At 42.2% G+C, this 25,598-nt stretch overlaps 1 protein-coding gene across 20 annotated transcripts in view; it reads left to right on the top strand.

The window, feature by feature from the left end:
• The window catches only part of LOC113908040 (mediator of RNA polymerase II transcription subunit 18), a 149,204-nt gene extending 124,625 nt beyond the window's left edge, over positions 1-24,579 (top strand). For all 20 annotated transcript variants that reach the window (XM_027567978.2, XM_027567987.2, XM_027567964.2 and 17 more), the window contains 10 exons: positions 2,227-2,391; positions 2,902-3,297; positions 7,391-7,985; positions 9,331-9,518; positions 10,783-10,936; positions 14,877-14,932; positions 16,084-16,145; positions 18,500-18,637; positions 19,255-19,331; positions 22,459-24,579. In XM_027567978.2, coding sequence (XP_027423779.1) covers positions 2,227-2,391; positions 2,902-3,297; positions 7,391-7,985; positions 9,331-9,518; positions 10,783-10,936; positions 14,877-14,932; positions 16,084-16,145; positions 18,500-18,637; positions 19,255-19,331; positions 22,459-22,474 — 1,847 coding nt within the window. In that variant the 3' untranslated portion in view covers positions 22,475-24,579. The remainder of the gene's footprint in view (positions 1-2,226; positions 2,392-2,901; positions 3,298-7,390; positions 7,986-9,330; positions 9,519-10,782; positions 10,937-14,876; positions 14,933-16,083; positions 16,146-18,499; positions 18,638-19,254; positions 19,332-22,458) is intronic.
• Positions 24,580-25,598: the final 1,019 nt, after the last annotated feature.

Below are 25,598 nucleotides of genomic sequence, written 5' to 3' on the forward strand. Positions count from 1 at the left end.
AAAAATTTTTAAAAAGAAAGTTTACTTGAAAGTAGACAATCCTGAGTAAATAGCTTGAGAAATAACTGATCACTTTTTCTTTTTAAGATTTTATTTGGGGGCACCTGGGTGGCTCAGTCATTAAGTGTCTGCCTTCGGCTCAGGTCATGATCTCAGGGTCCTGGGCTTGAGCCCTGCATTGGGGTCCCTGCTCAGTGGAAAGCCTGCTTTTCCCTCTCCCACTCCCCCTGCTTGTGTTCCCTCTCTCACTGTGCCTCTCTCTGTCAAATAAATAAAATCTTAAAAAAATAATTTTTATTAGTTTATTTATTTTAGAGAGAGTGTGTGCAAGCAGGCAAGCAGGGGGAGGGGCAAAGAGGGAGGGAGAGGGACAAACAGACTCTGCGCTGAGTGTGAGCCCCATGAGGGGCTCAGTCTCACAACCCTGAGATCATGACCTGAGCCAAGATCAGATTCAGATGCTTAACCAACTGAGCCACCCAGGACCCCGGATCACTGATCACTTCTGCAGTATTTTCCTAGTGCATGCTGAGTAGAAATCAGTTAATAATGTGTATGGTTTTCAAAAGTAGTAGTCTTTTTTGGCTTTGAAGTGATTCCTTGGTTTATATTCTAAAAGGTCCTGTTTTTGTTAAGGATGGGCTATATTAACATAAGTGATAACTTACTACATTTGCATAGTTGTCATCTTGCTACCTTCCCTATTTTAAAATAGTTATCAGAATGCTTTAGCTTGAGAAATGTATTTTCATTTAGTGCTCATTTGCCATAGACTCTTTAGAACTTTCAGGCCAAGCTCCACCTCTCATTGACACTGCATGGAGAATGATCCTCCCTAATCTAGTAGGAGGTTGGGGTGAGGGAGACTTGTCTCTGAGAACTTGAAGGACTAACTCAAGAGTCACTAAAATGATACTACCCAGAGGATCTCACTGTGGAAAGCCAAAGTGGAAACTGTGTAGAGAGCAACCATTTCCAGTCCCCATGACACTAGGAGGTGAGACGGAGTTTAAGTCTCTAACCCCAGTTTTCTCAGTTCTCTTCTCCAAGGGAGTCCAGGGAAGCTCAGTAGGGCACATTTATTGAACTGTTCCGTGCAGGAATCTTACCTGAAGTCTCCACAGTGATGAGTGGTCCTCCCAAAGCCTCCAGCCTAGGGATCATTCCTGCAGTTTAGTTTGTAGGCATGTGTCTTTCTGTCACGTTGAGCTCTGATCAGTCCACCAGTTCTTCCCCTTGCTCTGCATTCCTAATGCCTGGCACCCTCTGCTGTGTCTCACCTTTATTCCAGCAGGAGCTTATTAGTAGCTTTCCTGTTCCAGTCCCTGCCTGACCCACCCTCCTCTCAGCTCTCACATTTAACCTTCGAAAAGACAGATCAGGTCAGATCTCTCTCCTCCTTTAAAATATTTTATTTATTTATTTGAGAGAGAGCATGAGGGGGGGAGGGTCAGAGGGAGAAGGAGACTCTCTGCTCAGCAGGGAGCCCGATGCGGGACTCGATCCCGGGACTCCAGGATCATGACCTGAGCCGAAGGCAGTCGCTTAACCGACTGAGCCACCCAGGCGCCCCTCTCTCCTCCTTTAATTCTTCGGCTTCCCGTTGCCTACAGGATTTGGCCCAGGCTCTTTTACGTGGCATTTGGTGTCCTTCAGAGCTGGGTTCTGGCTGGCCTTTCCAGTCCTGTCCATGACTATTTCTTATATGCATCTGTTTTCCTGCCAGACAAACTAGATGCCAGTTCCCAGACATGCCAGCTGATTTCATCCCTTCATCCAGGCTGCTCCTTCCTGTCTTTGCTCATCTTGGCAGCAGTATGATCGGCTCCTACTCCTTGAAGACCCAGTTTAGCTACCACTCTGCGTGAAGCTTTCCCAACCTCATTCCCAGCCCAAGAGAATTGTTTCTTCTTCATTCCTACCCCAACACTCCATTTGTTACAGCTCTGGATAGTTAGCATTAGTTACTTAGGTACATTATATTATATTAAGTCGGTCTTATTTATATAGCAAGACACCTGGCACATAATAGGCAATCAGATGTTTATTGGCAAAAGGAATTACTTATTTCTATTACTACTATAAAGATCCAAATAATCTAGATCTGAATCAGCAGCTCAAACAGAAAGGGGGAGAAAGGGATAAGAAAGGTTATAAATTACCAGCTTTCCTCTCTGTCTGACCACACCAGTCCATCAGTTTGCTCTCTCCTCTTTGACATTGCAGGTGGTGAGGATCCAGGGAAGTTGAGCCATGCCATGTTAAAAAATGGCCATACCACTCCCATAGGGAGTACCAGATCTTCTAGTCCAGAGCAAGCAGAAGAAGAGTCAGGAAGAATAGCAAGTCTTAGCAATCCTGTTCCAGAAGAGGACCCAAAGAAGCGACTAGGTAAGAACCCCTGGGTTCGTGAGTGTAAGAGCCATGGATCAGTCATTCTCATTTAACTCAAAGTTTAGCTAGAGCCAGGGGGAATTCTGTTCTCCTCTAGCAATTCCTTAACTAGTTGCAGCTTGAAGTGGAATTTTCCCCTTCTCATTCTTATATTCACAAAAGACCTAAGTTGTGATTCTCAAGGACGGAAGAAGATGTTAAGCATCAGACACCTGTAGGAGTTTTTCAAGCTACACGTTCCTCCTCCTCCACCCATGGGATTCTGTGTCTCCTCCGGTTGCCTGGCTCTGGTGTGAAGAATCACTACCACACAGGCCTCTCTTAGTTTGAGATTGGGACTGAGAAAGTGTCATATACCTTAAGTATGTTGAGGTTGGGAAACTGCCTGTAAACTCATCTGAAAGTTAAATAAGGGATGAAGTTGACCATAAGCCCGTAGATGTGTTAGCTTTTCAGTCTATCTTGTGACTCTTTCTTCCCTTTTAAATCACATCTGTTAATACGCAGGCTCAACTGGAAGCCAGCCTAATTCCGAAGCAGAGTCCGTTCCTGAGAACGCACCCAGACAGCCTTTGCTTCCCCCTAAAAGACCCTTGTCCTCTTCTCACGAAGCAAATGAAGGGCAAGCAAAGGCTGCCGCTTCCTCTGGCAGCACGGCATGGCCCATCTCCTCGGCCCCCGCTGCCGCCCCCACCACAGCACCCGCTGCCGCCCCTGCTGCTGTGAACCCAGCAAAGACTGTTGGTTCCTCCGTCCCCCCGTCCCCCGCACCCAGGACTCTGCCCACCGCTCTGGCTGGCGCAAACACTACCGCTGCCCCAAGCCTCACTCCCGCGGTCCCTGCCAAGCAGCCGCCTGTCCCTCCCCCTAAACCAGCTCACAGAAATAGCAACCCTGTCATTGGTAAGTACGTCATTAGGTTTCCATTGCTTTGGGTTTGATTTTGGATGGTTGTTTGATTGGATAATTGGTATATTGATTTGGTCCATGAGAGTTCTCCATGTCCTGTCCCTCTGAATGCCCTCAATATAGAGAAAAGTCTTAAAAATGAGGCATATAGTCATGAATGAAACGGACTAGGATCAGATAGCAATAAAATTAAGTTCCAGTTTGGTGAGGGGGGCATTAATATCTGTTTTTTTAAAACAGTGTTTCTGAAATACTGTTTATAGTTGGGGGACTGGACATGTGAAGACTACAGCAATTCTGACCTGCATGGAGAAGGGTTATTTTAACCTACTTTAAACCACCAGTGCCTACCTTCAGCATGAGCCCAACAGATAAAAAGGTGATTGGATAGATGCCAGTGTAACTTGTGATTCAGTGTCTGGCACAATACCTTCCTGGAAACTGCAAAAGATACTATTCAAAGTGTCCTGATAAAGTCATGTTTTCTTTTGGGAGACTTAAGAATGCTACTCTTAATAAAATAAGTGGTAGAAGAAAGAAAACCGGGAAGATAACCAGTACATTTTTATCAGTTTAGTAAATTTTTTTGTATTTACCTGAAGTCCTATTTAGGTCAGCTTTTCTTTACATACATGTATACCTTCTTAGGGGAATTTTCGAGAAAGGGAGGAGAGGAAGAAGGTAGTTTTTCAGGAAAAATGGTACGAGGCTTAGTACAGCTTGAAGTTCTTGTTCATGATTGAAGGGAGAAATAAAGTATGCTCATTAAACAGCTAATACCCCCATCTTGTGTGGGGTGACAAGAACCCTGAAAAACAGGCTTAGAATATATTGTGAGTATGGCAGGTTGGAGTAGTTTGATTAAAAAAAGGATGGAGGTTATTACTGTTATCACCACCCCAGATGGACAGTGCTGTGACGTCTCTGAGGAACCCAAGCAGCTTTCATATACTTGCTTTCAGAACCTCCTTGTGAAGTAGGCAAGCGATTTTATCTATTAAATAGTTAGAGCAATTATAACATGACGAAGTTGTGACTCACTCAAGGTTGCAGTTAATGAGTGATAGAAACCAAACCTGGGCTTTTTAACTCTTGAGCCCAGACCTCTGTCCTCTACACCTGTATTCTCAAACTGCTCTCTAGACAGGTTTTCATCACGATCACCTGGAGGGCTTGTTGAAACACAGATTGCTGGGCCCTGCCCTGTGAGTTTCTGAATCAGTAAGTCTAGGGTGGGCCTGAGAATTTGCATTTCTAAAAAGTTCCCAGATGATACTGATGCTGCATATATGGGGACCACACATTGAGAACCATTGCTCTAAACCAGTAATAGTCTACCCTTTGCAGGATAAGACAATATAAAAAATATTAATATGTGTACTGTTCTCTGGCGTAAGGTGAATAGCCCAGAGCAATAGGCCTTGTGACTGAGGGATCAACATCAGTCTTGAGTGGTCCTCAGCAGGAGAAAAATAGGATGGTTCACAGAGTTTTTATTCAGGTTAACTAGATTTGATTTAAAGGACTGTTCTTTATTCTGAAATTATGACCTTCCTAATTCGTTGATGATAAAAATCCATTTCTTTCATGAAAGGATTATCTTCACAAATGGCTCACTTGATATCAAGTCTTACTTGGCAGTATTAAAAACTGACAACGTGAGGTTAGTTGAGAATTTCATTTTAATTTATTGGTCCATGAGATCCATATATTTAGAAACCACCGCTGTAAACATTGCTGTGTCTACTAATGGGCATAACAGTATTAGGACTAAGGACTATTTAGGAGTATTAGGACAAAGGAAGGACTACCATGAACAGGTGAAGGGAATTTGTAACCCCTCCAATGAACATTCCAGCATCTTGCCCACAGAACTACAACCAAGAGCCATTGTGAGAGTAGATGTAACAGAATTCATTTCTTTAACATCTTGAGGTATATGTTTTCCTTAAATTACCAAAGATAATTTACCTTATCAATTCAAACAATAAAATACTCAAATTTGGTCTTGTTGGGTGTAGGTTTTGTTGTAAATGGACTATCTAACGGCCATTTTTAGAGAGGCAGCAAAAGTCCAGTCTACCCAAAAAATCTCATTGAGGTTAAAATTAATATTTTTTAATCTTTTTTTGTATGTGTATGCGATGTTTTTCCAGAAAGTCTTTTAAAAATTTACCTAAGATGTATAATACTGTGTGTTAATTATACTGGAATTATGTTTTTTTAAAAGTGTACTTGAGGGGCACCTGGGTGGCTCAGTCGTTAAGCGTCTGCCTTCGGCTCAGGTCATGATCTCAGGGTCCTGGGATTGAGCCCTGCATCGGGCTCCCTGCTCTGCGGGAGGCCTGCTTCTCCCTCTCCTGCTCCCCCTGCTTGTGTTCCTGCTCTCTCTGTCTCTCTCTCTATCAAATAAATAAAATCTTTAAAAAATAAAAAAATAAAAGTTGTACTTGGGCATTTATAATATATAAAAAACTAAATGATTTTTAAAGTAATATAGAGCTAATTTATTCACAGTTACTAAATTATGATTATCTTACATATTTAAATTGTTTTCATAATTTGCCTATGAATAAGTAACTATGCCTAATAAAATGTAGATGTAGTTAAAACTGAAAAAAAATTATGATTAATGACATTAAAACATTATCAAATTAGCTAGCTTTTACTTTGAATACTACCAGTGGAATGGGACTTAGGGCAAATAAATTTTTATTTCAGGGGACCTTGAGGTGTTGCTCTCTAGATAAAACATATGGGAGCCATGGGGCGCCTGGGTGGCTCAGTCATTAAGTGTCTGCCTTCGGCTCAGGTCATGATCCCAGGGTCCTGGGATTGAGCCCCGCATCGGGTTCCCTGCTCTGCGGGAGGCCTGCTTCTTCCTCTCCTGCTCCCCCTGCTTGTGTTCCCTCTCTCGCTGTCTCTGTCAAATAAATAAATAAAATCTTTAAAAATACATATATATATGGGAGCCATTTGAAAACAAGTGGTGTAACCAAAATTAGGGCTTTGAGTAGATAGAGAGAGGTTGGTGATCAAGAGACCTACTATTTAATTATTTTGCAAGATTAGCCCATGCATGATGGGGTGATCTACTTCTTAAAGGCCATTTGGAGCCCTCCAAAGCAACTTTGCTGATTCAAAACCTGAGTCATTTTGGGCTTGGGGGGATCACATAGGGATATATACTGGTGTGATACAGGGTGGGGGCCTCTCATCTAATAAGCATGTGTTGGGGATCCACCATGTGCCAAGCACTGTGCCCACCTCTATGGATATACTGTTGGAGACAGGTTGCTCCTGTCACCAAGGAGCCCATAGTGTAGTGGGGAGTGGTGATGGGGGTTTGGGTATAAAGGATAAGAAGTATGGACACTCATAAAAATCACAAAGACAGTGGGATCTAGAGGATGGAGTCTGATAATGAGACCTGGGACTAGCCCAGCCCTTGCCTATATGTAGTATGATCTTGGGCAGGTTATCTAACTTCTGTGGCCTCAGTTTTTCCTTCTGTAAATTGGTAAAGATAACCTCCTCTATAAGGAGAATCCAAAGTCAAGAATAGCAAAGCACTTTGATTTCCTCAAAGGCCTTTGCATTTGCTGTAAAAATTCAGGATGTCATTATTGATAATTTTATAATGCAGAGCTGGGATATCTAGATGTCATTATTTGTCAAGTTATGGTAACAATGCCTGATAGTATTTGGGTTTTTTTTACTGCTACCTGCATGGTTAAAATTTTTAATGGAATTCTGTTAGATGAAAGAACTTACTATCCACATTTTTTATCTCATCATATTAACTTTATCCACCTCAAGTCATTAAAAGTCATGTATTAGAGCAAAGAAGTAAGAAATTTCTCATCAGGGTATTAAGGTAGTGGTCTTCCTATATGTCTGTACATTTATTAGCCTTTCTAGATACTTAAATATACATTTTGTTTTAACAGGAGATAACCTAGGTTGTGGCAAAGCCATGAAATGGTATAATTTGCCTGAAAGCTGAGAGTAAGCTCAGTTCTAATCTAGGCCCTGGGCGAGCATTGTGAAGCCATCTTAAGCTGAGTTGTTGTTCTCTCTTTTCCAGCTGAACTGTCCCAAGCAATAAACAGCAGTACATTATCAAAACCGTCCCCACCCTTACCACCTAAGAGAGGCATTCCATCAACCTTGGTACCCGCCTCGGAGTCTGCCGCTGCCACCACCACAAAAGCACCGAGTGATCAGAGAGAAAGGAACACATGCTCTGTGGGCTCTGAACCACTGTTAATGATCCCACCTCCCTCTCCATCCCCCCCACTGCCTACTCATATACCTCCTGAACCCCCGCGGTCCCCTCCATTCCTTGCTAAGACTTTTCAAGTTGTGCCAGAAAAGGAGTTCCCACCTTCCTTAAACCTGCCCCAGGAGGTATCCCAGCAGGAAGATCAGAAAAAGGAAGTACCCAGGAGGATGTTGGACCACAGCTTTGGGGAGCCGCATGTACCCTGTAGGCTGCCTCCACTCCCACTGCATATCCGAATCCAGCAGGCCCTGACCAGCCCACTTCCCATGACTCCTCCCTTGGAGGGCTCTCATAGAGCTCATTCCTTGCTTTTTGAGTACAGTGACAACTTTTCTGAGGACAGCAGCACCCTGGGTCGGACCAGGTCACTTCCCATCACTATTGAAATGCTGAAAGTGTGAGTGCCTTTAAAGCTTGCCTTTTGTTTCCTCTTCTGTATTCTCGGTAGCCTTTCTTGGAAAAAATTATTGATAAAAAGAAAATGTGGTTAAATTTAAAGTAAGAACACTCAACAAATAAAGACATGTTCTAGAAGTTGGACTTTATTTACCCTCCTGATTTTTATAACACTGTTTCCGTAGCAGTCACAAGCCTTTGTACTTGATAATTAAAACTACTCTGTTTTTTGTATATGATACAAGAGAGTCAGTGTAACATGGTGCTTAAGAGCATTAACCTTGGAGTAAGATAACTCTGGGTTCAAATCCCAGCTCTACCTCTTACTTCCTAGCTTGCAGTAGTGTATGTTACTTAACCTTCCTGCACTTGAGTTGTCAGATCCATAAACAGGAATGATACCTACTTCATAGACTCGTGAGGATGAAATTAGACAAATCTGAAAGCATGGTGCCTGGCACCTAAACGTGGTAGAGAGGGACAGAGAGCAGTCTAGAGAAAAAGAAGGGAGCTCTGAAAGATAGCTCAGTGTTCCAGCCTCATAAACTGGAACTGGCCAGCTTGTTCTCACCCTCATCTGTCCCGAACACCTTGCCTTTTTAAAATTCTAACAAATTGTGACTGAAGGTTAACACTTTTTGGCAAGTTGGAGATTTGCCAGAGATTCGCAAGTTGGAGAATTGTTATAGAGTTGTTGCCACATACTGCTTAGTTGCTTGGCCATGATCTTTGTACTTGCCGGTATAATTTTTTTTACATCCTGGAAAGAGACAGTTTAGGAGTTCCAGATGGACTAAGTCACAGTTTTATGCCTCCAGAGTGGAAAGGGAGGAAGTTAATTGTCATCTCTCTTTGCTTCTTGGATTAGATTATCATTTTGTCCTACCCCATTGTTAAACCAAGGGAAATAAGTGGGCTAAATACCTTTATTGCATATCTTCCATAAGCCAGGCACAGTGTTAGATGCCTTGTGGTCTTCTCATTTAATCAGCCCAAAACAAACTTGCATCTCACATGTAGATCATCAGAGGCCTGTGTGCCAAACACTAGTACATTCTAGAATTTATCTGTTTTATTCTCACAACAAGCCTAGCAGGTAGGTATCATTCACATTTACAGAAAAGTTTAACTTACAAGCTAGTGAATAAGTTGTAGAGCTAGGATTTGAGCCCAGAGCCTTTTAGATTAATAGCTGCTAAAAAGTTTCTTAGCAAGATGCCTGAAGTTAAGGGAAGGGATAAATTATTTCACTCGTGGAATTTTCCATAGTTATTCAGTACTTTGCCTTGCAAATCAGTTACCCGTTATGTTTCTGAAAGGAAAATATAATTATGTTAATTTGTTAGTCCAGACGATGAAGAAGAAGAGGAACAAAGCCACCCATCTGCATTCATTGAAGATGCGGCATCTACCTCAGTTGTTCCTAAACTACCACAGTGTCTGCAGGAGGAAGAGGAAGAGAAGGAGAGTGACTCTGATTCAGAAGGTCCCATTCAATACCGAGATGAAGAGGATGAAGATGAGAGCCATCATAGTAAGAAAGGGAAAAGCAAAGGAGAAAATTATTTTATCGATAAAGCGACTTCCTGGTGTTAACAAGTGTAAGATAAATGGGAACAGTCACCCTCTCCCATCGAGTCATCTGGCTAACTGATATTGGAAGCCATTGTGATAGAGCCTTGGCCCTGCTATTCCCATTGTTCTGACAAGCTGGTGAGAGCAAGCCCAGTAGATTGAGTCATGCAGGGTTTTGTTTTGTTTTTAAGATTTATTTATTTTAGAGAGAGCATGCAGGGAGAGGGAGAGAATCTCAAGCAGACTTTTTCTGAGTGCAGAGCCTGATGCGGGGCTCAATCCCACAACCCTGAGATCATGACCTGAACCGAAATCAAGAGTTGGATGCTTAACCAACTGAGCCACCCAGGCGCCCAGAGTCATGCAGGTTTTTATCTCTTTGTGATCAAAGAATTATTCACCTTGATGGTATTAAAGAATTTGGAGTAGAAGAAAGTTGATATGGGGCTGTGTTAAAAAAACATAGTGATGCTCTCCTTTAGTCTCATGAACTTACTGTGTCCATGGGGCAAAGATAAAAACCATGTTAATGTACACAAATCTGCAGATAATGGGACCCTGATTCCTACAAGTGGAAAGGCAGCTTTAAGAATAGGAATCTTGGGGCACCTGGGTGGCTCAGTCGGTTAAGTGTCTGCCTTCGGCTCAGGTCATGATCCCAGGGTCCTGGGATCGAGCCCCATGTAGGGCTCACTGCTCAGTGGGGAGCCTGCTTCTCCCTCTCCCTCTGCTGCTCCCCCTGCTTGTGCTTTCTCTCTCTCTCTCAAATAAATAAATAAAATCTTAAAAAAAAAAAAAAGAATAGGAATCCTGGGGCTCCTCTCTGGTTCAGTTGGTAAAGCATGTGACTCTTGATCTCAGTGTCATGAGTTCAAGCCCTACATTGGGCATAGAGCCTATTTAAAAAAAAAAAAAAAAAAATAGGAATCTTATGAAATGTATTAGTGCAAATGCCTTTATGTTGTCATTCAAAGGGCTGTCCCATGTTTAGACTCTCTCCTCTAGCAACTCTTACTTAGAAGAAATGTAGAGGAATATAGAAGGGAGAAGATACCTTTGGCCCAGCTGAGTCCATCTGACTTAATTAGATTTTTAGATGTCTTCTGCTTTACCCCCCACCTCTCCATTAGCTGGGAGATGCGATACTGTTTGTTCAGACTCCTGCCTAGTTCCGGGTGAGGTTGAGCCTTAGCGTCACTTTTTTTTCTTTCCCTTACACAAAGGTGCTCTGGCCAACAAAGTGAAGAGGAAGGACACACTGGCAATGAAGTTGAACCACAGACCCAGTGAACCAGAGTTGAACATGAATTCTTGGCCTCGGAAAAGCAAAGAGGAATGGAATGAAATACGGCACCAGATTGGGAACACACTGATCCGGTAAGCCTTGGCTTAGAAAAGACTGATTTGATTTGATTTTGCCATTAGGTGTGTTAGAGACTTACTTCGTGGTAGAGCATTCACTTTTATCTTTTTTCTTTTTTAATTTTTAGAAACCACATAATTTTTAAAAATACACATTCTACACAGTTGGGTATCCTCTAGAAATTTGGAAATTAAGGAACCAAATGACTCTTGGAGTTTTAAACCATAAGATAGACATATTTCACAGCTTTACCCCACAAGATAGACATAAATATGGCTTTTATTTGATTTGATTTTTTTGAAGATTTTATTTATTTATTTATTTATTTATTTATTTATTTATTTGAGAGAGAGACAGAGCATGACCGGGGGAGAGGGGCAGAGGTAGAGGGACAACCAGACTCCCCGCTGAGCAGAGAGCCTGACTCAGGGCTCCATCCCAGGAATGCAAGATCATGACCTGATCTAAAGGCAGATGCTTAACCAACTGAGCCACCCAGGTGCCCCTAAATAGTGCTTTTAAAAAGTTTCTAAAGAAGCTGGCTGAGTCAGTGGAGCATGTGACTCTTGATCTGGGAGTGGTGAGTTCAAGCCCCACATTGGGCATAGAGTTTACTTTAAAAAAAATTTTTTTTAAGTTTCTAGAGAATTCAGATGCTTCCCAGGACAGCAAGACTCCTCTGTCATTTATCCAGTTGCTCAACTACGAGGTGCCAACCCAATTAAAGATCACACCCATATTTTCCATTGTATCTATTTCACATGTTCCACATAACTGCCTTCTTTCAAAGTGTTAGTATATTTTTCTTTCTTTTTTTTTAAGATTTTATTTATTTATTTGACAGAAACACAGCAAGAGAGGGAACACAAGCAGGGGGAGTGGGAGAGGGAGAAGCAGGCTTCCCGTGACTGATCCACCCAGGCGCCCCAAAGTATTAGTATATTTTTCAAGTCAGCTGAAACCAAAAGCATAGAGAAGCTGAATGCAGTCCAGCTTCCTACACATGTCATGTACATAGAGTCCAGGTATATAGACGGGTGTTTGAACCACTCAGATGTTTCTTTTGGTAGAGTGAGGAAAAAAATCTTGAAATATTCTTAACAAAATAATTAGGATGTCCATTAGTTAAGACATATTCTCCTTTCCTGCCTCAGACACCTGGCTTTACTGTTGGCCAGGATAGCAGTCTTTTTTTTTTTTAAGATTTTATTTATTTATTTTTGACAGAGAGAGACACAGCAAGAGAGAACACAAGTAGGGGGAGTGGGAGAGGGAGAAGCAGGCTCCCTGCCGAGCAGGGAGCCCGATGTGGGGCTCGATCCCAGGACCCTGGGATCGTGACCTGAGCCGAAGGCAGGCGCTTAATGACTGAGCCACCCAGGTGCCCCTGATTTTAAAATTCTTATGGAAATACAAAGCACACTAGACTAAGCAAAGCAACTAAGGAAAAGAACAGAGTTGGAAGACTAACAATCTGATTGAAGACGTATTAGAAAGCTAAAGTAACCCTAATCAGTATGGTGTTGACATAAAGATAAACAGAACAGAAAAGAGAGTCCAGAAATATACCCACCCATATGTACAGCCCATTTTTGACAAAGGTACAAAGATAATTTCATGGTCTTTTCAACAAATGGTGCTGGCACAAAAGTTACTTCAATTCATACCTTGCATCACATGCAAAAAATTAATTCAAAATGAATCCTAGGTTTAAATATGAGAGCCAAAACTACAAAACTTCTAGAATATATGAGTTGGACAAAGATTTCTCAGATATGATCTCAAAAGCATGATTCTTAAGAGGAAAACATTGATAAACTGCACTTCAGAAAATATTAAACATTTTTGGGGTGCCTGGGTGGCTCAGTCGGTTAAGCATCTGCCTTTGGCTTAGGTTCTGATCCTGGGGGTCCTGGGATCGAGTCCCACATTGGGCTCCCTGCTCAGTGGGGAGCCTGTTCCTCCCTCTTCCTCTGCCCCTCCCTGCTCTTGTGCTCTCTCTCTCTCTCTCTTGCTCACTCTCTGTCTCTCAAATAAATAAATAAAATCTTTAAAAAAAATTTTTTAACCATTTTTGTTCTTTGAAAGACACTGAAGAGAATGTAAAAACAAGCCACAAACTGGGAGAAAGTATTTGCAAACCATGTATCTGATCAAGGTCTTATATCTAGAATATATGAAGAACTCTCCGAACTTAATAAGAAAACAACCACCCACTTTTTATATAGTGGGGAGCAGAAGATTTCAAAGAGGATATACAGATGGCAGATAAGCATATGGAAAGATGCTCAACATCATTAGTCATTAGGGAAATGCAAATTAAAACCACAGTGAGACGCCACTACAAACTCACTGGGCTGGCTAAAAAGGTACAATTTAAAAGACAAGAGTTGCTAAGGATAAGGAGCAGCTGGATTCTCAGACACTGGTGGAAGGAATGTAAAATAGTAGAACTACTTTGGAAAATAATTTGTAAGTTTCCTTAAAAAAATCAAACATGGGATCCAGCCAACACAAATATCCATCAAAGGGCAAGGCGGGGGGCGCCTGGGTGACTCAGTTGGTGGAACATTCGACTCTTGATCTCAGGGTCATGAGTTCAGGCACCATGTTGGGCATAGAGACTACTTTATATATATATATATATTTTTTTTTTAATTATATATTTAAAAAAAAAAGGACGAGGGAAATTTGGGGACAGAGATTCAAACACACACACAAGGAAAATGCTATGTGAGTATGGAGGCAGAGGTTGGAGTGGTGCGTCTGTACACCAAGGAATACCAAGGACTGCTGGCAACCCCACCAGAAACTAGGACAGAGGCATAGGACAGATCTCCTTTAGAGGCTTCAGGAGGAACCAACCTTGCCCACACCTTGATTTTGGACTTGTGGCCTCCAGAACTGGAGAGAATAAATTTGTGTGGTTTTAAGCCACCCAATTTGTGGTAATTTGTTATGGCAGCCCTAGGAAACCAGTACAAGGTTGATGGGTATGCTCATTACAATTGTGGTGATGGTTTCCCAGGTATATACACATATAAAAACATCAAATCATGCAGTTTATGTCATTTATACATTACTGGACTGTGGGATTTTTTGTTTTGTTTTAATGAACATTTAAAAAGGAAGGTCTTATTCAGAGGGACCAAAAAAAGCTTTGAAATACATAAAGAATGTTGTAAATTGTATATAAAATGGGGCTGGAAGTTCTCTAGGCAGGCAGCTAAAGAGTTAAAGTAAGCATGCAGTTCAAATACTGCCTGAAGTGTAAATCAAAGGTAACAAGTGAAAAACTGATTCCAGAGATGACAAGTTATCGTTGGTGAGTAACATCTCAGAACTATGGATGAGATGAGAAACTTCATCAGTATTTCAGAGAGAACTGAAATTAAAATCATAGAATTACAGAATATCATTTCAAAAGAGAAAATCTTAAATTACAGTGGTTGCTAAATCACTGGCTTGAAACTCAAAAGAAAGACATCAGAGTCATGTGGGAAGGATTGTAAAAATACATATATGAAAATCTCAGTCCTCATGCCTGGTTTTCTGAATCAGAATTTCTATAATATGCCTTGAATTTCTGTGGTCCTTCAGCAAATCTGTTTGGGAGCTACCAGTCCAGTCCAAACCTTCATTTTACAGATGAGTACACTCAGGATCTAACAGCTTTTTTGTGGTGACAGGGCTCATTAATATCAGAGCTAGAACTGGAATTTTGGCCTCCTGTTTGCCTGTACAATTCCGTTTTATGTTGTAGTATCTGTATTAACACTTTCAACATGAGAATTGTTTCATAAACAGTCAGAGAAATGAAATACCAAAACAGTTTGAAAACCTCTTGCTTTCTTGCTAATGTAGGGGCTAATATAAACTGAGACCAAAACAAATCTTTATAAGCAGGATTGGGAGGTTTAACATGAACAATACCCTTATTTATCTCCTTTTTAGACGGCTGAGTCAAAGACCGACACCGGAAGAACTAGAACAGCGAAATATACTACAACGTGAGTCCAGCTCTGGGAATAAAGTTGTATAGAGTTTCTCAGACTTTATATTTCTGACTTTTATATACATGCTAGAGAAGAGAAGCACTTTCTACAAGGGCCAAGGAGTGGGTGTTCCAGCCCAGGAAGGACCACTCCTATCCTTTCCCCTGAAGGAACAGAGTTCCCCCGAGCTTCCTTTACAAGATATCGTTGTGGTATTGCTTAGTGTCCTGGGAACCGCCAGAAAATTCTGTTCTGATGTTCTCACAGTATCATGAGACTGCCTTGGCCATGTGGGAGGATTTCATAGCATGTGGTAGATGCTGCTCGACTTTCTCTGTCTTCGGGGAAGGTAGTGGCTGTACATTTGGAGGGGACCTTTCCTGTTCCTAGTGGACTTTGAGGGCTGGGGCCCAAAGCAAGGCCCAGATGCCTTTTCCATCTCTGAAGACTTTCATACATCTGAAGTCATGAAACAGGAACATGTATTTCATTTTCTTTCTGTGTTCATAATTATCTTCCTAAAATAGCATTGTGATCTAATAGACATTTGATTCCGTTTTCCAGACTCTGGGGTGAAATTTGCCCTTAAAAGCCTCCACATTGAGAGGATTAGGCTTCATAGAGTCACTCGTGGGCACACTCAGTCTGACCAGTCCATCCCTTGTTCTCTCATCACTGTGTGGATACATACAGTTTAGTCACTGAGTTTTAAACTTGGGAACCTTTATAGATGTATCACACGAAACTTAGTGTGATCTCCATTCTTCATTCTTGGTGGTTACTCTTGAGCAGAAATCTGCAGAGTTTTTCTAAGGGGCACACAGTAAATATGTTTAGCTTTGCAGGCCAAAAGCAAAAGGAAGCTATTATGTAGGTACTTACCAAACCATTCAATATATAATCATTTAAAAATGTAAAGACCATTCTTAGCTCATGGGCTGCTGCCATCTGGCTGGATTTGGTACCATAGTGTTGCTGACCCTTGCTTTTAAGTATTCAGCTATTACCAGTTAACAAGAAAATTGTCTTGATTAGCCATCCCCAAAGTTAGTATTTTATTCTGACTTGGAGCGTATAAGAAATATCTGCCCTGTAATTGCTGAAAACTTTGATAGGCAAATTCCTGTTTTGAAGTCATATTCTTTGTCTTGGACTATTGACTGTAGCTAAAAATGAAGCTGATCGGCAAGCAGAAAAACGAGAGATTAAACGTCGGCTCACTAGAAAGGTACGTAGCTCAAGTGTTTGGTTTCAGTCTGTCTACTAATCACCTATCTTGTGTTTGAATGATCTATTTGGTTAGAAAGAAATGAATTTGGGGCACCTGGATGGCTCAGTCAGTTAAACTTCTGCCTTCAGCTCAAGTCATGATCCCAGGGTCCTGGGATCAAGCCCAGAATCAGGCTCCCTGCTCAGCGGGAAGCCTGCTTCTCCCTCTCCCTCTGTCCTCCCCCTCACTCATTCTTTCTCTCTCTCTCTCTCTCTCTCTCAAATAAATAAAATGTTTTTGGGGCACCTGGGTGGCTCAGTCGTTAAGCGTCTGCCTTCAGCTCAGGTAATGATCCCAGGGTCCTGGGATCAAGCCCCTCATCCACTTCCCTGCTCAGTGGGAAGCCTGCTTCTCCCTCTCCCGCTCCCCGTGCTTGTGTTCCCTCTCTCGCTGTGTGTGTCTCTCTCTCTGTCAAATAAGTAAATAAAAATTTAAAAAAAAAGAAAGAAAATGTTTTTAAAAAAATAAAAAGAAATGAATTTGTGAAAATAGAATCCATGATGCAGATACTGAAAACAACACAGCATTATCAAGAGCCTGTTTTTTTTTCCTCATTTTTACTATTTAAAGAACGCCTGGCACAAGAAGATGCCCCGTTAATGTTTGCATAAATTCTGACCTTTTATTTGGTAAACCTAGGATTTTGATGTAGACTCTAAAACCTGTTGAAATATAGAGACGGTAATAGAGGGAGTGTATATCATTCAGTTTTGCCTGGCACACTGGTGGTTTTCTAATCAGAAGGAACTGAACTGACCCTTAGTGATACCTGAAAAGTATGAAGAACACCAACGGGATTTTGTTCTTGGTTCCAGATCAAATGGGGTAGAATCTTTTCTGTACCAGACCTATGTTAGTTTTTAAGCTTGGGGATTAATTCCTTTTTCCTTTCCTTCCCACCATAATAGTTTATAATTGCCTCTGATCGATTCTGATTTGGCCTGAATTCTCTAGATATTTCTTAAAACTTACAAGAATCCCCAGAAAAGCCAAGGATCTAGACATTTTCTTCCTTATTTTCCACTTTTTGCCTTCCCCAGGAACGGAAGAATCATTCTTTTTTTTTTTTTAAGATTTTTATTTATTTATTTGACAGAGAGAGACACAGCGAGAGAGGGAACATAAGCAGGGGGAGTGGGAGAGGGAGAAGCAGGCTTCCCACAGAGCAGGGAGCCCGATGCGGGGCTCGATCCCAGGACCCTGGGATCATGACCTGAGCCGAAGGCGGACGCTTAACGACTGAGCCACCCAGGTGCCCCAGAAGAACATTCTTTTTTTTTTTTTTTTTTTAAAGATTTTATTTATTTATTCATGAGAGACAGAGAGAGACAGAGAGAGAGGCAGAGGGAGAAGCAGGCTCCCAAGGAGCAGGGAGCCCGATGCGGGACCCGATCCCAGGAGTCTGGGATCATGACCTGAGCTGAAGGCAGACGCTTAACCATCTGAGCCACCCAGGCGCCCCCGGAAGAACATTCTTGATAGAGAGTAGCTAGATGCCACAGCTGGACTTGATGCCTTCAGATTGAGTAGGTTACCTGATTGTGCAACCTTAAATCATAATTCATTACCGAATCTCGGCATTCATAGTAAAAGGAAATGTACCCTTTACATTACCCACTAGATATTGCTTTCATATTAAATGTTCTTTCGGGGTGCATGGGTGGCTCAGTCAGTTAAGCATCTGCCTTCGGCTCTGGTCATGATCTCAGGGTTCTGGGATTGAGCCCCATGTCAGGGCTCTCTGTTCAGTGGGGAGCCTGCTTCTCCCTCTCCCCCCGTTTGTGCTCTCTCTCTTGCTCTCTCTCTCTCTCAAATAAAATATTTTTTAAAAAATAAAAATAAAAAATAAATGTACTCACCTTCTAATGTATTATATATGAGTTTACAGTCCTAATCCTTGGGCTACCCAAAATGTGGTCCACAGACCAGCAGCACTGGCATCACCTGGGAACTTGCAAGAGATGCAGAATCTCAGGCCCCACCTCAGACCTGCTTAATCAGAATCTGCATTTTAAACAGGTCCCCAGACAATCTGTATGCATATTAAAGTTTGAGAAGCACCAGTTATACTGGTTATACTGGTTTATAGCTGTGGTTCTCAGTCTTAGCTGTGCATTCAGGAGCTTTAAAAATGAAACAAAACCTCCCAATACCCAGAATCTCTGGGAATGGACCCAGGAATCGGTAGTGTCTAAAGGCCCCCAGGTAATTCTAATGTGCTGCTGAGGCTGAAGCTCTGGGTTAGAAGCAATATGAATGCATGCTTGATGCCGAATTCCTGACATTGAATTAAGAGGCTCCATTTCTTTCAGCTCAGTCAAAGGCCGACTGTGGCTGAACTACTTGCCAGGAAGATCCTGAGGTTTAATGAATACGTGGAAGTAACAGATGCTCAAGATTATGACCGGCGAGCCGACAAACCTTGGACCAAACTGACCCCTGCTGACAAGGTAGGTGGCTGTTTGTCTGTCTTTCTCTCTATTTGAAGAATTGTAAGACACTAACTAAAAGGGGAAACCATAAAGTTTTCACTTTTGATACAATGTTAAATTTCTAATCAAGATAGGAAAATGCCAAGATGTATGAACCTAAGCTTTATACTAACAACTCCACAGCCACCATGACCACCGCAACCAAAAGGAAAGAAAACCCTTGCTATATCACAGAGGCCACAGATCTGGAAGGAAATGAAAACATATTTTAGCAATGGTTAGGTTTGGCTGGAGAGAGTTTGGGTGGTATATTTTAGTAATTACCCGTATTTCATTTTGATAACAGGAAAAGCATTTTTACGTGCTATGGAAACTATAAAAGCTACAATATCTCTTTTAAGCTCTGTGAGTGTTTTGGTTTAAGGGGGGATATTCGGTTTATTAGAGGAATGGTGGCGGGGAAGGCGTGTGTATCAGGCTCAGCGTGCAGACCTGGCTTCTTTCCCCGCTCTGGCTTGCCCTCTGTGGGTTGCCGTGGCTCATGAAGTTAAGCACGATAGAGAACAGATGGCAGATGACACAGCTATACTATGGCAGACAGAAGATGCTGAGACATTTTTGTTTCTACTCCACAGGCTGCCATAAGAAAAGAATTAAATGAATTTAAAAGCTCAGAGATGGAGGTTCATGAAGAGAGCAAACGTTTTACACGGTAAGACCCAGAAGACCCAAACACCGTGAACTAAGTAGAGCTCCACCACAACACAGACATCCCAGAGTTGTTCCAATGGGAAGGACTCTAGCGACATCATTAAAAGGACACAGCATGCTGACTGCGAGACTGCATTCAGAGAAAGGGATGAGGACCAGTAGGCAGTAGGCAGTGTAGTATTTTATGTATATTATTTAATCCTTGCAATAAACCTGGAGGCTTTGTTAATATCTTTGTTGATTTTGTTGATGAAGAAACAGGCCAGGTGCACCTGGCTGGCTCAGTCGGTGGAGCACGAGACTCTTGATCTGGGGGGTTGTAAATTGAAGCCCCACACTGGGTGTAGAGCTTACTTTAAAAAAAAAAAAAAGAAAGAAAGAAAGAAAAAAGAAATGAAACAGGCCCAGAAGGTTTCATTAAGTTGCAGAACGAGGACTGGAGAAAAGAATGACTGACTGAAAGGCCCTGGGTGCTCTTTTCCTGCACCTCACTGTCCCAGGGTGTGTATGAGGAAATTGTTGTTGAGGTAGACAAGACCTCAGCCTCTTTGATTTCAGTTATTTCTAGCACTGCTGATCTTCCAATTTAGTGTATAAATTTCATTTTAGTTAGCTGTCTTCATGAAACAAACCAAGAAGTATTTTGATGTGGAATTAAGGACCCACCCAATACCTAAAGAATCAGCTGGCTACAAATGGAATCTGTGGAAGCGTGTAGGTGACTCTCAGAACATTTATAAAAAGCCAGAGGTGCCTGGCTGGCTCAGTTGGAAGAGCATGCAACTCTTAATCTCGGGGTCGTGAGTTCAAGCCCCACGTTGGATGTAGAAATTACTAAAAATAAACTTTTAGAGGCTAAATGAGGGAAGATACAATGACAATTACAGTTTGCTAATAAAAAGCAAATAATCAAAGTTGGAAAATAAAATATTGTTAAACATTTTTCCATCACAATACAGGCAAATGGTGCTTTTATTTTTTTTTTTAAGATTTATTCATTTTAGAGAGCATGCGTGAGCAGGGGGAGGGACAGAGGGGGAGAGAGAGAATCTCAAGCAGACGCCACACCAATCACGGACCCTGACACGGGGCTCAATCCCATGACCCTGAGACCATGACCTGAGCTGAAACCAAGAGTTGGATGCTCAACCGACTGAGCCACTCAGGTGCCCTGGTTCTTTTAATTACAGAATTTTTTTGTACTGAACTCTGATAGGAGTAGAGAAGGCAAATTTTTTGAACAGCAATAACACTATTCGGGCCATTGTAATATGAACTCAAATAACAAGCCATACTTGACAACAAGGAGGCTGTGGTCTAATCTAGAAAAAGACCTGTATACTACTCAATATAGTGCAGTCAGTATGATAAATGCCTCAGTCATTCTGAATCTTGAATCTGCCAGGTCTCGTATCCCAACTCCACTATTTCCTGGCTATGTCAGTATTAGCCATTCTCATTGTTATTATAATAGTAATAAAGTACTACAGTGAGCAACATTAAAGGAAAGAGTCATAGAGAAGGTAATGCTTAGACCGGATCTTAAAGCATGTGAAAGAATTTATTTGGACAAGGAAGGAAGGAAAGAACCAGCATTACCAAGCAGCATTCTAAGCAGAAGGACTGGCATTAACAAGGCTGTGGAAGGTGAGAAAGTGTGCATTGTCTCTGGGTGACAGAAAATGTAGCTGGAGCAAGGGACATATGGGAGCAGTGTGGTGAAGAGGAAACCAGCATGCTGGGTTATGGTCACACTCTGAAGAGCTTTGCCTGTTATGCCAGGACACAGGAACCACTGGAGTTGAGTATTTCAGATGGAACTCTGGTGAAACTATGGAAGGTGACATGGAAAGCTGAAGAAACTAGCTAGCAGCAAGGAAACTAGTTAGGAAATAACTAAGATAGTCACAGTGAGCTCACTGGTAGCTCAAACCAGGAAGTGATCATGACAATGCAAGAGAGAGGTTTGAACATTTCAAGCATAGGGGGCGCCTGGGCAGCTCAGTTGGTTAAGTGTCTGATTCGGCTCAGGTTGTGATCTCGGGGTCCTGGGATTGAGCCCCGCATCAGGACTCCACACTCAGCAGTAAGTCTGTTTCTCCCTCTTCCTCTGCATCTCCCCCTGCTCGTGCGTGCTCTCTCTCAGATAAAATCTTTAAAAACAAACAAAAAAAAACGCATTTCAAGCATAGACTCAAGATTGGGTTATCTCTTGATTCCAGGGATGAATTAAAGGAAGTAGTCAAGTGACTCTTAAGATTTCAAACTTGTGATTTTTGAGGTTTATGAAGTCGATGAGGAGTTGAGGTGGGACATTTATTTAGCACGTTAGGACATTTATTTAGCAAATATTTATTGAGTACCTACTACCTGGTAGATAGCAGTTCTAGGTCCTTGGAATATAGCCTGGAACAAGATAAAGTTCCCGTCCTCAATGAGCTTTTATTTTTTTTTTTTAAGATTTTATTTATTTATTCGACAGAGAGAGCACTAGCAAGGGGAGCGGCAAGCAGAGGGAGAAAGAGAAGCAGGCTCCCTGCCGAGCAGGGAGCCCGATGTGGGACTCGATCCCAGAACCCTGGGACCATGACCCGAGCCAAAGGCAGTCGCTTAACCAACTGAGCCACCCAGGTGCCCAGTGAGCTTTTATTCTAAAAGGGGAAGGCAGACAGTAAACAAACTGGAAAATACACTGTGTATGTTGAGCTTGACAAACCTATGACACATTGAGGTGGATGGAGAAGCATAGAAGACAGTTGGATGTTCAGGCTACGAGTCCAGGGAGAAGGCAAAGCCTCAAGTAGAAAATTATGAGAAAAGATGGTGGTTCTTAAGGGGAAAATTGTATTTAAAGGATGGACAGACGAAAATGAACCAGGAAAGCATTCTGAGGAAAAGCAATTAAAGAAGGAAAACAGGGCGCCTGGCTAGCTCGGTCGATAGAGCATCTGATCTCAAGGTTGTGAGTTCAAGCCCCACACTGGGTGTGGAGATTACTTTTAAAAAAAGAAGAAAGGTCAGGTAGAATTAGAGTAGCAGAGAGGCAATTTTGAAAAATGAGAGTGTAATAGTAGCAAAATAATCTACAGTATTTGATAACTCAGCCCTTTTTGCTCATCTTGTTTTAGCTACCATCGTCCATGATGCTGAAGTCTGAGAGAGGAACTAAACAACTCCCCAACACAGGACTGCTTGGCTGCTTCAGTTTCCAGAGTGATGTGAAAGGAATTTCTACACTTCTCAGCACAGCCAGGATTGAGTCCTCTGGGATGTAGTTCTGGGGCGAACAGCACTTCTATGAATGTAGCATTTCACTGGAATGGGTGGTCATGTGCTGCTCTGGACAAAACTGAACACTTTTTCAGTGCTCTTGAACCTTGTAATATTACAGCATACTTGAGGGGTCTTCCTCACCAGCCACCCTCGCCCCAAGATGACTGCCTGCGCTGGGGCACAGTTTGCACCATTAGCCTTACCTGCTCAGTCCTGGTTGTGAGATCCCCTTGTGTAGGTACCAAATTCCAGCTGTCAAATCCAGCTGGTAGTGGGAAGAACCTTTTGGAGGCCCCCAGCCTTCTGGCAAAGGGGCCCCCACCTCCAGGGCACGCCTCCACACCACACTGGCACGTCAGTTGAAAGCATCACACTATGCCTCTCATAACACAGCAGTATAGTCCTCTTCAGGCAGTCCAGCCTCAGAGAAGCTCAGGATCTGACGTGTTCCAACTTTTTGGCACAAGTCATCCTAATTTTTATTTTTAAAATTAAAAAAAAAAAAAGTCTTGAAGAAGTGCTGGAAACTTACATTTTTCCTATCTATTAAACAATCTGAGCTGCAACTAGATTCCAAGTTCGGAAAATGAGAAAGCATGTATGTTTTCTATATACAAAACCAAAACCAAAAAAGGCCTTTATTGTTAATGCCAACTTGTCAGAAAACTCACTCATGGCTTAAATTTTATAAGCTATTGTACTTTCGTCATACCAAATGATATTCTAAATTATTCTGACCAATAGATGTAGCCTCCTCCAATAAAAAAGAGGTTTGAAAGACTGTGGGAGCAGCCGTCCTCCTTGGGCCCCCACGCTTCCAGCCAGAATCACTGCAAGGTCTCGGAACCCGGGGTGCTGGACCGGAAGGGGTCTCTGGAGGAGGAAGTAGGAGGGACACAATCATGACCCGCTCCTCCTCCCTTCTCCTCAGTGCTGTTGGCCCTCTCTGCCAAGCAGTCGCCAATGTCGTTGGTGCCCGGGCCTTGGCTCAGCCCCCACCCCTTTTTGTATTTGTAATATACATTAACATGATTTCCTAAAACAGAAAATTCATTTGCTTTGAGTTTTTATTTTGAAAACCATACAGCCTCACCCTTTCCTTCTAATACCTGTCCGTACTAAATGGAAGGAAAAAAATAGTTCCTATTTAACTGATGAATGTGGCTTTTTTTCCCCTTAATGTTCAGAAAATTGTGGCTCTTTCACAGATTTCTTCTGCAGTCCCTGTTCTGCTACAGCTGTTCATAGATGTTCCTCATTTTCTGCTTTTATGTCCCTATAAAAATTGCTGAAAACTCAGAATCTGGTCAAAACAGAGGTGAGGTGACCTTTTTAAAAGGTAGTATTTTCTCTTTGTATGGGGAATAGGGAAGTATTCGGATTTTTCAGTTACTGTCAAATGCTTTGTGGGTATGGAGCTATCGTGGGGCGACAGCTCCTTGAAGCTCATTACATTTGGTGTGACTGCAGGAAAAGTGACAGTTCTACACAGTTGTTAGAGGTCTGTATTTAAGGTAGCCACACACATGACTTCTGTTAGTTTGGAGACTGTTTGGCTTATACCAGAATTCTCTGACTTGAAGTGACATTTTCAACCCCTCTTCCGCTGCCTGGCTTTCCCTTAATGTGCCAAGTTTGAAACACAATTTGATTTCCTGAGCTACTTGTCTGCTTTCTTTGTGCCACCAAGGACTCTAGTTCATCTTTCATCTCATCATGTTCTTTTGAAGCAAGATGCTTTGGGGGTCTTTTCAGGTGTTTTTTATATATACATATATATATATATAATGGATTTTTTGTTCCCTTTTTGTGTAACAATTCACAATCATAATGTAAAGAAGAAATAAAAATTGGATGTATTGTACTTCAAGATGCTTCCCTGATGTACAGAATCTCCTTGTAAAGTAAATAATTGCATTGTATATCAGTCTTCCTATCAATATTAATTATAAAGTATTTTAGAATTAAAAAAAAGCTAAACTATACTATTCTGGTATGAAGTGCTTATTTTTTTTAATGTTCTACCTTATTCCAAAAGATTTAAGCTAGCTTATAAATGATACCTAAAATACTGCCAGACTCCCTAAATGAGAAGTAGATGAGGGGGAAAAAAATACTAAGAATATTAAGTGTAGCCAGAGGTAAGGTCAGTCAAGTTTCTGTCTGTCTGTGTACACATATGGAAAAAGAATGGGCTGCAGAGAGAGGAAACCCAACTGTGACCACCCCACCCCACCCCCATGGTATATACCAGCTATGGCACCAGGTCCTTTTTTTTTTTTTTTAAAGATTTTATTTATTTGACAGAGACACAGCGAGAGCAGGAACACAAGCCGCGGGAGTGGGAGAGGGAGAGCAGGCTTCCCGCCGAGGAGGGAGCCCGATGCGGGGCTCGATCCCAGGACCCTGGGACCATGACCTGAGCTGAAGGCAGACGCTTAGCGACTGAGCCACCCAGGCGCCCTGGCACCAGGTCCTTTATCCTATTTATCTCACCCCTAGTCGGGGAGGTAAGGGGAAATGCACTCCTGTTACCAGTGAAGAACCTGGGAGGTAAAGTCCCTTCCTAAAGGTTAAGGTAAGTTATGTAATCACTCCTTGCATATATTCAAGGACAAGCAGTTGCATCCCAGTCAGTTATCCCTACAAGGATTTACTGTGTATGAACCACATATAAGTAGACTTCAGGCTGACGGCATGGTAGGACAGTTCCTTCCTCATGTACTCCTCGGGCAAGCAGCCCAGTTTCAATCCAGGTGGCCTCACCAAATGACTCACTTTCCTCTTGTCACTTCAGAGAATGGCTTTGATTAGTACACCACCTTTACCAAGAATGAAAAGAAACCATGAGTCAGAACTGCTCATTTCAGGCACCTGGGCAGCTCAGTCGGTCAAGCATCTGCCTTCGGCCCAGGTCAGGATCCCAGGGAACTGGGATTGAGTCCCACATGGGGCTCCCAGCTCGTTGTGGAGTCTGCTTCTCCCTTGCCCCTCC

This window comes from Zalophus californianus, chromosome 4 (assembly GCF_009762305.2).
Source record: "Zalophus californianus isolate mZalCal1 chromosome 4, mZalCal1.pri.v2, whole genome shotgun sequence".
Classification (NCBI taxonomy): domain Eukaryota; kingdom Metazoa; phylum Chordata; class Mammalia; order Carnivora; family Otariidae; genus Zalophus; species Zalophus californianus.